Here is a 14,591-nt window from a genome sequence, read left to right on the forward strand (position 1 = left end):
TCTGTCCAGAGAACAACCAAACCCTCTAAGGCAGACAACATCCCAGTAAACCTCTTCTGTTCCTTTTTCAAAATATCCACATTCTTCTTGTAATCGCACAACCAGAATTACACACAGTATTCCAAATGGGAGCTAACAAATATTTTATATCGCTGCCACATGACTTCCTTATTTTTAAATGAATCCAAGCATACCATAGGCCTTCTTTACCATGCTATCTGCTAGTGTGGCCACATGTAGATCCTTCTTTGTAGAGCCCTATTATTAACTGTATACATTCCCTTACGAAATCCCGAATTGCAGTACCCTGAACCTCATATTTGTTCAGGTTAAACTCCACCTGCCATTTCTCTGCCTATATCTGTGACTGATCTATATCCTTTTGTATTCTTTGTCAAATGCCTTTCTAATGTCCATGTAGACAATATCCACTGTTCTTCCCTCATCAATATTTTTTGTCACCTCCTCAATCATTTTTTGTCACCTCCTCAAAAAACTAAAATTGGCCAGTCATGACCTGTCCCTCACAAAGTCATGTTGGCTGTCCCAAATCTTACCATGACTTTCCAAAAGAGCATAATCCAATAGTTTCCCCATATTTGATGTGAGGCTCACTGGCCTATAATTTCCCTTCTTGAACAATGGTACAACTCTGCAGTCCTCTGGATCCTCTCCTTTTGCTAGTGAGAATGCAAAGTTCTTTATCAAGGTCACATAAAACTTTCCACTTTCCCCTTTCAAGAACTAGGGATATACAGGTATCTCATCAGGCCCAGGGAATGTCCACCTCAATGCTCCTCAGAAGACATAACACTTTTTTCATGATCTTATTTCTCCACATTATTCTCCCTTTCAATATTCATGTTCTTCTCCTTAATAAACATAGATGCAAAGTACTCATTTAGTATCTCACCTTCATTCTCTTACTCCAAGTATAAAATCTTTTCATTGTCCTTGAGTGGTCTTGCCTTCTTGTTTTTAATGCAAGAAAAAATGCCTTGGGATCTTTCCAATGCTTACTAATGATATCTCATGGCCTCTTTAGGGCTTCCTAATTCCCTGGCTTGAGCACTTTCTTGTGATCTTTATATTCCTCTAATTGTACATTTTCTGAATCTTACATGTGCTTCCTATTGACTAAGTTCATGATCGCTTTCATCATCCAAGGTTCTACATTGCTGCACTCATCCTTCCTTCACCCTGGAAAATGGCAGTCCTGAACTCTAATTAGTTGGTCCATAACAACTGCTATGTGTAATTTGTGGATTTCCCTGAATACAACTGTTCCTGATTAGTTGCCCATAGCTTGAGTCTTTTTCACCTCCCTGACTTCCTGTACTACTGCCTTAATGGAACTATTCTCTTGTACCCCTCTCTTCTAAAACTCTCTCCAGGACCTGCCATTTAATGTGTGAATCCTGCCCTGGTTTAACTTACCAAAGTGCAGGAATTCATAATTGCTAGGGTTACATACAATTGCCCACCATGAAAAGAACTTCAAGGTAGATGAATCCTTGGATAGTGTTCGGCACAGCTGGTGTACTGGCCGCTCCTTTAAAACCTGTATGAACCAACTGGCTGGAGTTTTCGGCCTCTCTGCAACTAGATCCTCAATTTCCTCATCAGTAGACCCCAATCAGTGAAGATAGGTAACATTGCTTCCTCCCTGCTGACCATCTACACAGGAGCATTTCAAAGACGCATGCTTAGTTCCCTATTCTATTCCCTTATTCCCTATACACTCATGACTGCATTGCCAAGTTTGACACCAATGCAATCTCTAAATTTGTGGACAACATTGCTATTGTTGGCCAAATTGCAGGAAATGATAGGTTAGAAAACAGAATGGAGATCAAGAACCTGGTTATGTGGTGCCAGAACAACAATATTCCTCTCAGAATCACCAAGATCAAGGAGCTTATTGTTGATTTTAGGAAAGGGAGACAGAGGGATCACATTGATGCAGGAAAAGTGGAGAGTTAGAATTTTCAAGTACGTTGGAGTTCACATATTGGAGGACCTCTCCTGGAACTAGAACATCAAGGCAACCATGAAGAAGACAGAGAGGTAGGAACAGAAGGATAGGAAGGGCAGCACTGACAGCTCAAAGTTCTGGTGTTCCATTGTTTCAGATGTAGTAGAGGGGGAGGAATGGTATAGCTAGTCATGGAAAATATCACACCAGTGTGTAGACAGGACAGCCCGGAGGGCTCATCTACAGAGGCCATGTGGGTGGAGCTGAGGAATGGGAAAGGTTTGACCACAGTGATAGAGTTGTATTATAGACACTCAATAATCAGAGAGAATTGGAGGAGCAAATATGCAGAGAGATAGCAGAATGATGTAAGAAACTGAAAGTTGTGATAGTTGGAGATTTTAACTTGCCACATATTGATTCTGTCAACGTTGGATGGCTTGGAGTTTGTCAAATGTGTTCAGCAAAGTTTTCTAAGCCAATATATGGAGATGACAACGAGAGAGGATGCAATTCTTGATCTCCGGTTTGGGAACCAGGCAGTTCAGGTGACAGAAGGAATGTGTATGCGAATATTTTGGATCCAGTGACCATAATGCAGGGCCGGCGCCAAGGGGGAGCATCCACAGGCATTGCCCCCCAAGCTAGGTTCTGTGCCACTCCTGCCCATACGGTTGTGGCCATCCCTGGCCATTAGGCCCACCCTAGCTTGACGTACACGAGTGACTCACCACCTGACCCCGGCCGTATCACTAGCGTGTGTCAAGTGTCTGTAGTGTTTAGTAAAAAAGAGTGCCCTCATATCCCACGTCAGAGGAGCAGATGTTAGCACCCCTTCCCCGTCAACAGTTAGGTTCCTGTCAGCACCCCCCTCCCCCTGCTGAACGAGCCACCCTCTAACTCGCTAATGCCCTCCCCCTAGCATACGTTCTGGCGTCAACCCTGCCATAATGTCATTAGGTTCATGTTAATTGTGGATAAAGATTATGCTGGTCCTCGAGTTGAAGTTACAAATTAGAGAAAGGCCAATTTTGTGGAAATAAGAAAGGACCTAGGAATAAGTTGTTTTCTGGCAAGCATGTGTCCAGTCAGTGGAAAGCTTTGAAAGGTGAAATTTTGAGAGTGCAGAGTTTGTATGTTCCTACCAGGATTAAAGGCAAAGATACAGCCATAGGGAACCATGATTTTCAAGAATATTGGTGATCTGGTTAAGAAGGTGTATAACAGATATAGGCAATAAGGAGCAAATAGGGTTCATGTACAGAAATTGTAAGAAAATACTAAAGAAAGAAATCAGGAAGCCAAAAAGGAGACATGAGGTTGCTTTGGGTTATAATTTGAAGATAAATCCGAAGGGTTTCTACAAGTATATTAAGAGTAAAAGGGTAGTAAGGGACAAAATTGGTCCCCTGGAGGATCAGAGTGGTCATCTATGTGTGGAACCTCACAAAATGGGGGAGATGTTAAACAGTTTTTTGCATCAGCATTTACTCAGTATAAGGAAGGAAGGGAAACAAACAAGTGTCATGAAACATAGAGATTGAGGAGGAGAATGTTCTTGCTACCTTACAGCGAATAAACTGAGACAAATATCTCAGGCCGGATATGATATTCCCTCAGACTTTAAGGGAAACTAGGGCAGAAATTGCAGGGGCTCTGGCTGATATATTCAAATGTCCTTAGCCATGAGTGAGGTGACAGAGGATTGGAGGTTAGCTCATGTTGACCTGCTGTTTAAAAAAGGCTTCAAACGTAAACCAGGAAATTATAGGCTGGTGAGCCTGATGTCAGTAGTAAGTAAATTATTGGAAGGAGTTCTGAGAGATAGGATATATAGGTATTTGGACAGCCATGGACTGATTAAGGATGGTCAGCATGGCTTTGTGTTTAGTGAATATTATAGAGTTTTTTGAGGAAGTTAACAAGAAGATGAAGGAAAGATTGTGGATGTTGGACATTAGTAAGGCCTTTAACAAGGTCCTACATGGGAGGTTAGATCAGAAAGTTAAGACACATGGAGAGGTTATAAACGGGATTTGAAATTGGATATGTGAGAGAAAACCGAGAATGCTAGTGAATGGTTGCATCTCAAACTGGAGACCTGTGACTAGTGATGTGCCTCAGGGATCTGAGTTGGAACCATTGTTGTTTGTTATCTATATCAATGATCTGGATAATAATTTGGTAAATTGGATCAGCAAGTTTGCTGATAACACAAAGTTAGAAGGTGTAGTGGTCAGTAAAGAAGATTTTTGAAGCTTGCAGAAGGATCTGCACCAACTGGACCAGTAAATGACAGATGGAGTTTAATGTAGATAAGTATGAGGTGTTGCATTTTGGAAGAACAAAGGTAGGCCGTACACAGTAAATGGTAGGGTACTGAGGGGTGCAGAGAAGCTAAGATGCCACCTTCAGGGAATACAGATACATTGTTCCCTGAAGGTGACGTCGCAGGTGGACAGGGTTGTAAAGAAAGCTTTTGGCATCTTAGCCTTTATAAATCAAAGTATTTTGTATAGGAGTTAGGAAGTTTTGTTGAAGTTGTTTAAGACATTGGAGAGGCCAAATTTGGAATATTATGCGCAGATCTGGTTGCCTAATGACAAGAAGGATATAAGTAAGATTGAAAGAGTGCAGAGAAAATTTACAAGGATGTTACCGAGTCTTCAGGAGTTGAGTTACAAGGAAAGATTAAACAGGTTAAGACTTCATTCCTTGGAGTGAAGAAGACATTTGATAGAAGTTTACAAGATTATGAGAGGAAAGGACTTAGGTTGGGGGAGTTAAGTACTAGAGGACATGGCTTTAGTGTGAAAAGGGAAAGGTTTATGGGGAACATGAGGGAGAAATTCTTCACTCAGAGAGTGGTGGGAGTGTGGAACGAGCTGCCATCTGACATGGTGAATGTGTGTTGATGTTGAGTTTTAAGAATAAATTGGATAGATACATGGATGGGAGAGGTCTGGAGGGTTATGGAATGGGAGAAGGTCATTGGGACTAGCGGAATAATGGTCGCCACAGACTAAAATGGCCGAATGGTGGTTTTTCTGTGCTGTCGTTATATAATGGTTCTATGGGTAGGAATAGAGAGGTTGGAACCAAGGGGACAGAGGGCTGCTTTCTAAGAATTCTGAAAAGATATGTCATGTTGTCAAATATTCTGTGGAAAGTATACTGACTGGTTGCATCATGGCCTGGTTTGGTCATTTGAGTGCCCAGGAATGCAGAAGACTTCAGAATGTAGCCAAGTCCATCATAGGCTCTGATCTCCCACCTATTAAGACATCCATGCTGTTTCAACACAGCAGCTAACATCATAAAGGATCCCCATTTCCGTGGTCACTTCTTATCTCCACTACCTTTGGAAAGAAGGCAAAGAATTCCAAGAAAAGTTGTTTTTTCCCCCATCAGGTTCTTAAACCTCTCCATACTATCCAAATCACAAACTATTTTCTTGTCTGCATTGATGGAAAAAATGTTTTTTTCTAGCTCTTGGATAACTGTGAACTTTTATTATCTATCACCTCTTTCCATACTGAAGTGATTTAATGTATGTAGTTACGAACCCAGAGGACCCCAAAACCCAGCAGCAATAGAAATTCACCAAGACAAATGGTTACTTAAACAAAAGTTGTTTTTAATTTTCTTTTAACATAAAAACAGGATCATATTTTAACTTATTACTATTAACTTAACTTAACCTAACTTAACCCCCTTCTAATTCTAAGCACATGTATGTAATGTGTATATGTTCGGGAAAGTTCTTTGCTTTAATAGTCCAGTCATTCTCTTTTCACTTCTCCCAAGTTCACCAGTATCAGGCAATTATTATACTGTGCACAGAATGTAACATATTTAAATTTTCAACAGGCTCTGGTGCTTAAATATAAATGATTACCACTCAGGAAGGTTCTTGTTGATTCAGAGAGATATTTGTTGCTCGTTGGACACACACACAAACTGATTTCCTTCAATCAGCCACTTCAGTGTCTTGCCGAAGGAACTTGCCCTCTTCTTCCAGGTCATCACAGAGTTCCCCTTGTTTCCCTTTTTCAGAAGATACACTCTAGCCAGCCATTTCCTCTTGTAAGGACTACAAGGGTTTTCAATAGTCTGAACTCAAAACTCACAACCCATCTTCAAAATGCGCTTTTCAACAAGCCTGCCATCTTGCCATGTTGCAGTCTGCAAAAGCTACTGCAGAACTGACCTCTCTCTCTTTCTAAAAGCTAAATCCTGTTTGGTCCTTCCTCCCTCTCTGCTTTTAAAAACCAGAGCTCCTTGAAGGGCTCCAAACCCAATCTTTGAAAGATCTTTATCAGCACTTGAGCCCAGACTCTTCCATTTGCCTTTTCAAATTTTTTCACAAAGCAGTTCCATTGTCTTTGCAAAATCAGTGGGAGAGTGTTACGGGTTATATTATATAAAAATATAATATAACCCTTAACACTCTCCACTTACAACTGTTATAACTAAACTGACTTTACAATCACTACAGTGATAATAATACACAATCTATAACATGTTAGAACAATGTATCCCAATCTTGAGAGATTATTTCTTTACATGTTCAATTTTAACATCTTGACAAACAATCCAATCTTCTATTACATTATTTGTACCTTTGATATAATTAATTTTCAGATTACATTCTTGTAATATTAAACTCCATTTTAACAATCTTCTGTTTTTATTCATTTTATTCAAAAACACCAGAGGATTGTGATCAGTAAATATCACAATTGGTTCATGAGTGGTACCCAGATGCAGATCAAAATTCCACAGAGTGAGTATTATAGACAACAGTTCCTTCTCAATAGTGGAATAGTTCCTTTGATGAACATTGAATTTTTTTAAAAAGTAGGCAACTGGATTTCATCACATGTTTATAACAAAACTGCACCTTCTGCCCCTTCACTGGCATTCACTGCTAAAGAAAATGGTTTGTCAAAAACAGGAGATTTTAAAACAGATTTTATCCACACAGATTTCTCTCCCTTCTTCAAAAGATTGGTTAAAGGAAGAGCAACTTCAGCAAAATTTCTGCAACATTGCATATAATATCCTGCTATTCCTAAAAACCTTCTCACTGCTTTCTTGCCATTGGGAACAGGAAATTCAGAAATTGCATGGACTTTAGCTTGAATAGGTGCAACTTTGCCACGACCAACTACATGACCTAAGTATGTCACAGTAGCATGTCCAAATTCACTTTTAGTTAAGTTTGCTTTAGATAATCATGCAAACAATTTGTCCCAATTCCTTCAGATGTTCTTCCCATGTGTCACTTTATGTGACCAGGTCATCAATATAAGCATCTGCATGTGTCAAACCTTGGATTACTGAATTTATCATCCTTTGGAATGTTGCAGGGCCATTTTTCATGTCAAAAGGTAGAACATTATATTCATATAAACCAGGTGATGTCACAAATGCAGAAATAATCCTTCCTCTATCTGTTAGTGGCACACACCAGTAATTCTTCAACAAATCCACCTTAGTAAGAAATTTTACTTTCCCAATTTTATCTATACAATCATCAATTCTAGGAATAGGATAAGCATCCATTTTAGTTACTGAATTAACCTTCCTGTCATCTGTACAGAACCTAACAGTTCCATCTGTTTTAGGTACCAGAACACAAGGAGAACTCCAATCTGAGTTTGAAGACCTAATAATATCATATTTCAACATATATATATTCCACCTCTTGATCCATGATTTTACTCTTCTGAATGTTTATTCTATAGGGTGTTGTTTTATGGGACTTGCTTCTCACACATCCACGTCATGACAAATCACTGAAGTCCTTTTTGGCACATCAGGAAACAAATTTGCATGTTTCAAAAGCAACTCTTCCACTACTTCTGTTCTTGTGATTTAAGATGGCCTAAAGTTTCCTTCAGATTTTCCAAAATTGTTGAGTTAGACAGACACACAGGAACCAGGATTTCTTTAAGGTTATCCATAATCTTATGATCTATTACTTCCTCAACCCTGTCAACAACAGACTGTTCTCCACCACTTTTTTCCTCATTATAAGATTTCAACATGTGGAGTGTTTTTCACATAGATAACATAATTTAGTTTTGACCTCACTTCATATGGTCCAGAAGATTTCACTCTCAGAGGATTGTCATGTGTTGGGATCAAAATTAACACTTTATTTCCTGTCTTAAAATTCCTCACTTGAGCTTTCCTGTCAAATAAATGCTTCATTTTACCCTGAGCCATTTCTAATTCCTCTTGAGCTAAAGTCCACACTTTTTGTAACTGATCTTTAAATTTAGAAACATAATCAGGCAAATCCAATTGTACATCCTTATTAACCCACTGTTCTTTTAACAACATTAAAGATCCTCTAACCTGATATTCAAACACAATTTCAAAAAGGCTGAAACCTAATGAATCCTGCACAAACTCTCTTGCTGCAAATAACAGTAAATGAATACCTTCATTCCAATCATTTCCATTCTCCAGACAATAAATCCTCATCATATTTTTAAGAGTAGAATGAAATATTTCCGAAGCTCCCTGAGTTTCAGGATAATACACAGATGAAGTGATCTGTTTAATTCCCAACTCATAAATCACCTGCTGAAACAACCCAGACATGAAGTTAGTTCCTTGAGCACTGTGGATCTCTTTAGGCAACCCAATAACTGTGAAAAAAAATTCCAAAGCCTTTACCACTATTTTTGCTTTAATATTCCTCAATGGTATATCTTCTGGAAACCTGGATGCCGTACACATAATTGTTAACAAGTACTGATTCCAAGCTTTTGTTTTAGGTAGGGGACCCACGCACAAACTGATTTCCTCCAATCAGCCACTTCAGTGTCTTGCTAAAGAAACTTTCCCCATCATGGGTTTTCCAAATTATAACCTCTTCTTCCAGGTTAACATGGAGTTCCTCTTGTTTCCCTTTTTTCAGGAGAAACACTCTAGCCAGACATTTCCTCTTAGAAGGACTGCAAGGATTTTCAACAGGCCAAACTCATAACTTACAACCCATCTACAAAATGGGGTTTTCAACAAGCCTGCCAGCTTGCCATGTTGCAGCCTTCAAAAGCTACTGCAGAACTATCTTCTCTCTCTCTCTCTCTCTCTCTCTCTCTCTCTCTCTCTCTCTCGCTCTCTAAAAGATAAATCCTGTTTGGTCTTGCCTCTCTTTCTCTCTCTCTCTGCTTGTAAAAAACAGAACTCCTTGCAGGGCTCCAAACCCATTCCTTGAAAGATCTTTATCAGCACTTGAGCCTGGACTCTTACATTTTGAAATTCTTTCTCAAAGCAGTTCCATTGTCTTTGCAAAATCACTGGTGCATGAATATTTCACTTCATCCAAAGCTCTTGCATTTGAAATGAGATGTGTTTTGTTACTTTGTTTGTGAAGTGACCTACACTGAACCCCCACAATTTATCTCTTTTAAAAACATATTTATATATAATATATCCCGTAACAATACTATTGGAGTTGTTTTTTTAAAAAAACAAAGTACCTGCTTGGCTGCAGCAAGTAAGGATTTTGAGTATAAGTACATTGTATATATGTGTATCACAATAAACTGATCTGAATTCCATTGAAAATTTAGATGTCCTTCCTCATGAACACCAGGTGCTGTAGGTTACTGTGAGGGGTGCTAGGCAAGTAGCGACTCCCCCTCTGCCTAATGGTAGACAAAAGTTAAAGAATTTTAGGTTCCATTCTAAATGTAGCATTAAGGGACAATAATGAAACCTTTACCTTACCTTTTCACACTAATTTTGAAGAGCTTTGAGGAATTATTAAATGGACACCTTTGACAAAGAACCAGCTGGATAGCCACTTTTTATACTTGGTCATTATCATTTTTTTTTAATTTGCCATGTTATGTTTTATCATTTCAGTTTGGTTAGAATCACTTAAAATTAATCATTTGATCAATAAGTTGATGTAATATTTGCAAAGAACTTGGTGTAATTTTACAAAATAGTACAGATTGCACTTTTTGAAATGAGGGATGCAATTTTAGAAATCTATGAGATTTTCTTATTGGTCAAAAATTTTATGTCAGATCAGTTTGTTGCATCAATAGATTACAGTATGTTGGTATCCAGCACGCCTAATCACTGCATGACGCACATGCACTTCCGATTGTATATACTGTACATTGTTTTTCCAAAATATAAATAACTTAGAATAGGATCGCTTTAAAAATTAGAAAGTCCCCGATTTTTTTCCACCGACGAGACAAATGTGAATCTTGTTAATCATTGCTCCCTCAAGAGGAGGAGTGGAGAATTCACAAGCGGTTGCCATTTTAAATGCAGGCATCCTCAAATGATTACAGCCTGCATTTTGCAGGGAAATGTTCGAAGTTACATGGGTAACTATTCTGTGAGTGGAAGTATAATGACATGAAATGTTTAGGATTTTTAGTGATTATAAATGTCAGATTTGACAAGGAATTACTGAGACATACGTTATTCCCTTCAAATGGAGTGAGAGTATCCATGAGAATATGTTTCATTAAACAAATCAAAGTACTGTGCCTGCAAAACTGGGAAGTGGAATTAAAATGTTTCCATAACGCACAGCTGAAAATGTTTAATTTGTATGCCTTTGTTCTGCTTAATTCATTTCGTTGAACTTTAACCTCTTTTTTTAAATTGCAAAATAACATGGACAAATTGACTTTAATGATCTGAATTGGACACGATTTTAGCTGATTAAGATAAACCTGCCCAGGTGGAAATCGATAGAAAGTCACATCCTAAGATTTCTCTTACTTGCCATCATTAATTTGTAAAAATTTGGGTTGCGGAACAGCAAGTAAACCGCTAATTCCGATTCTCACATTGATTTGCATATCTCCACTTCTACTCGCCATAAAGTCGACAAAAAGTTTGGTTTCACTGTGAGGCTCCCCATTGATTTTAATAGCAATTTTGTAATTGTTGGATTTATGACATAATTACTCATGATTCCCGCCACAGTCATTTAGGGCTGGTATTTACGTTATGGAAGACCACGATATTTATTTGATTTATAACTTGACACCTTGGAGACCCATAAAAGGAATCAATGAAGCTGTGAAGGAATCTCACTCCAGGTAATTAATTGTTCCTAGAGCTTTTAATTGCACTCACAATTCATTGCTGTCAACATGTGCAATTAACACAATCACAGATTAACGCGTTACTTTCTAATGCATTGATCATCCACAAATAGCGAAAATTGCCAGGGACATTTCCAAATGATATAAGTACATGTGCCACGCACAACCCAGAAGCACTGGCATACATCGGATCCCTTCCCTCCTTCTTGCTTTTGGCCAACTCACTGACTCCTGCCTCGTGGCCCTTGACTCTCGATGCCAGAGTCGTGCAATGTACTTGGGCTCCAGTTCTAAAAACATAGAAATCCTGGAGGAATTCAGCCGGTCTTCCACCGATCTTAGGATGTAAAGATATATTACCGACGTTTCGGGCCTCAGCCCTCTTTATACCTTGGGCACAGACCCGAAACATCACTTCTATATCTTTACCTCCTATGGACGCTGCGAGACCTGCTGAATTCCTCCACCATTTCTATTTGTTTTTACTGCAAACATCGCTTCTGCAAACTTTCGTGTTTCACTCCGGCAGTAGGCGTGGGGTAGGGAAGAGAATGCGAGTGTAAGTGAAAGTGGGGTGGGGGGGGGAGGAATAAGAAGGAGGGTGCACAGAGAGATTCCGCATAGACTGGGTAGATTGCCTGGCCTCCGCCTTTTGAAAATTAAGATTCAGTTTGATTTGCTACACTGCAGCTCAGTAGTCCTCCGTCTCTTACCACCAACCGCCTGTCTTCTATGATGGCAATCCTTGCAATATTTACCAATGATTGTATCCTGAGGATACAGAAGATTCTAAAAAAATCCCTTAAATTTTTATTGATTCCATCTAATAATGTGGGATCTTTAGAGTTCAACATGTAAGACACAGCAAATGCAACGAGATGGTAATCTAGAAAATGATGAAATTGATCATCACGCCAGCCATCATCAGTCGAGTTCCAGAACCAAATCAATATTCTTTCATCATTTTCTGGAATAGGTTTAATAACTATCCACACAGATGCAGAGGACGTGGGGAAAGTGGTCAAAGTCCGACATGCACCCAGAAAGCGGAAAGGATGTAATGTTTATTGAGAGACGGGTGACTTAAAGAACTGTTCAAGATTCCCGCACCTTGCCGTTATTTGTATTCACACCGTGCACAAATATCTGCATTTTGAAATTGCCAGGTGATAAACTTCACCTTTCATTTGACTTTGATAACATTGTTTTCTTTTCAATCCTTACCCAGGATTTGAACGAGAAAACTCTTAACATGATGCTTTATCTGAAAAGTACTGCATTCTGGACGGTGGTAAATATTATGCTACTAGAAGAGATGTAAATAAATCATTACTAAGCAACGTTTTGAATATTGCTGAAGACTAGAAATCTAAGAAAAAGAGCGGAGTCTGGGTTTTTTTGTGTCTGTGACGTGATCGTGTACAACACGGGTTCATTGTCTTTTATTCGCTGGCATATTGCCTGGACAATTTTATATTTGGCAGGAACTATTCGTGCTGCATGCGATGGCTATTGTATTGAATATCTGATGCCCTTCCACGGCGCTTCAAAACAGGACTGTAACAATAAAATAAACTCCATATGTCATTCTTGAATTTTTGTTCATTGTTCATCTGTTGCGAGAAATCTGCCGTTCTCACATGTCGGTCCATTTTATAAGTTGTCAATGGAGCCTAGATTTTGCAAGAATGAGTATCAATTCTATCGCGAGGTCCAGATATTTCCATCCACAAGGTGGAGCTCAGAAATAATTTAGTGCGGTGGTAGGTTGTAATTGTCAAAGTAATTTGCCCGTTAGAAATCCGGGGGAGTAAAAATATGAAGCATTCGCCACAATGACTCGATTAATTATTCCCATTATTATATTTGTGTAATTCCTAAGCATTCAACGCTTTTTTCGTCTTGAAATGTTAACCATGCCTCAAAACAGGAGCAGGCTTTTCGTCGCTCTCTTCCCGAAATGGTGATTGACATGTTGAAGCTTAATTTATATAAGAGAAGTCACGTTGGATCCCTGTGACCCTGACATTAACTATCATTCCGTCATTCTGGGTTAGGCAAACGTTGATATACTGTGCGTATATATATATATATATATATATACACACACACACACATACATATATACACATAAACAGCATATAGTATATATACATACAAACAAACAAAACATAAACAGTATATATATACACAAACAATATATATATGTATATATATTATATACACACATGCACACATGCACGGCTAAAGTGATGTATATATTTTTAGTTTCAGATAATACCAAAATTGTTTGACAGATCAGAAATGAGTATAAATATGTCAACCTTGTATTTACTAATAGGTTTCGCGCGGGTTTTCTTTTTTTAAGCATGTTATATTTGGAATATGAGCATATCTTTATCTTCGAAGTAACAGTGAATGTAAGAACTATGTGGCGCATAGTTTCTACTATCAACGAACTTCTAGGGATGGGAGAAAAGTGTTGTTTGAATCTCGACTACATAACGTGTAATCAGAAACTAAACATTTACGCAATAAAAAGAGCATCGGCCTCCTGTGTTTGCCCCATTTGTTCAGAAGAAGAACCATATATTTGCTTCTAGGTAATATCGATGTTACATGTGAACCTATTTCCGGAGAGTTGACTTTTTATTTCATTGTCTAATTTCTATTGCAGTTGCAGATGAGGACATCATAAAGTCAAGGAAAGCGTTCCGGGCCCAGACAGTTGTAAATCAGAATACGGAGACGGAGTTAATGTTAGAGGGAGATGACGATACTGTCAGCCTATTACAGGAGAAAGAGATCGACAATCTAGCAGGTAAATCCCAATATATGGAGGAATTAGACACCGGCGCATTGCTGCATAATCTTGTAAAATGTTTAAAATCTACTTTGAAACGAAACCATGTCAAAACAATGAAGAACGCCCACTGCTCAGGGAGCAGTTCACACATACATAATTTGGCTTCAAGATTGCCTCCTCAATATTGAAAATTGGATACGTAATCCGTCAATTTAATGTTATCGAGGAACAATATTAGTACGTGTACTGGGACCTTAATCATTCTAATTCTGAAAATATTAAGTGATACTTCTTGCTATTGGATTTAGGAAACTTAACACGCAACATTTAAATCGGCAAAGATATAAAAATAAACATATACAGTCTAAATTGGAGATTATTAAAATATTTATTTCTGCAAATGCATGTAATGCAAATATTTTATTAGTTAAACAAATACACCCACGAATGTTTTGTGGAGAAGTTCCTTCCCTTTTATAGTGTATTTACAGCACAGTACAGGCATTTCGGCCCTCGATGTTGTGCCGACCCATATATTCCTTTCAAAAAAAAAGTACTAAACCCTCCCTGCCCCATAACCCTCTATTTTTTTTTCATCCATTGTCTGTAAAGACCAATTTTATGTAATTTCTATTTTCCCTCCGTTAAGAAGATCCATTTGTACTCTCGCTTGACTCATTTTGCAGTCCTTTTCAAATGTTCACTTTTATCC

At 38.5% G+C, this 14,591-nt stretch overlaps 1 protein-coding gene across 26 annotated transcripts in view; it reads left to right on the top strand.

Annotated features, from left to right (window-relative positions):
- The window catches only part of nbeaa (neurobeachin a), a 1,045,297-nt gene that overhangs the window by 780,899 nt on the left and 249,807 nt on the right, over positions 1–14,591 (top strand). For all 26 annotated transcript variants that reach the window (XM_069891655.1, XM_069891654.1, XM_069891651.1 and 23 more), the window contains one exon: positions 13,751–13,894. In XM_069891655.1, coding sequence (XP_069747756.1) covers positions 13,751–13,894 — 144 coding nt within the window. The remainder of the gene's footprint in view (positions 1–13,750; positions 13,895–14,591) is intronic.

This window comes from Narcine bancroftii, chromosome 7 (assembly GCF_036971445.1).
Source record: "Narcine bancroftii isolate sNarBan1 chromosome 7, sNarBan1.hap1, whole genome shotgun sequence".
Lineage (NCBI taxonomy): Eukaryota > Metazoa > Chordata > Chondrichthyes > Torpediniformes > Narcinidae > Narcine > Narcine bancroftii.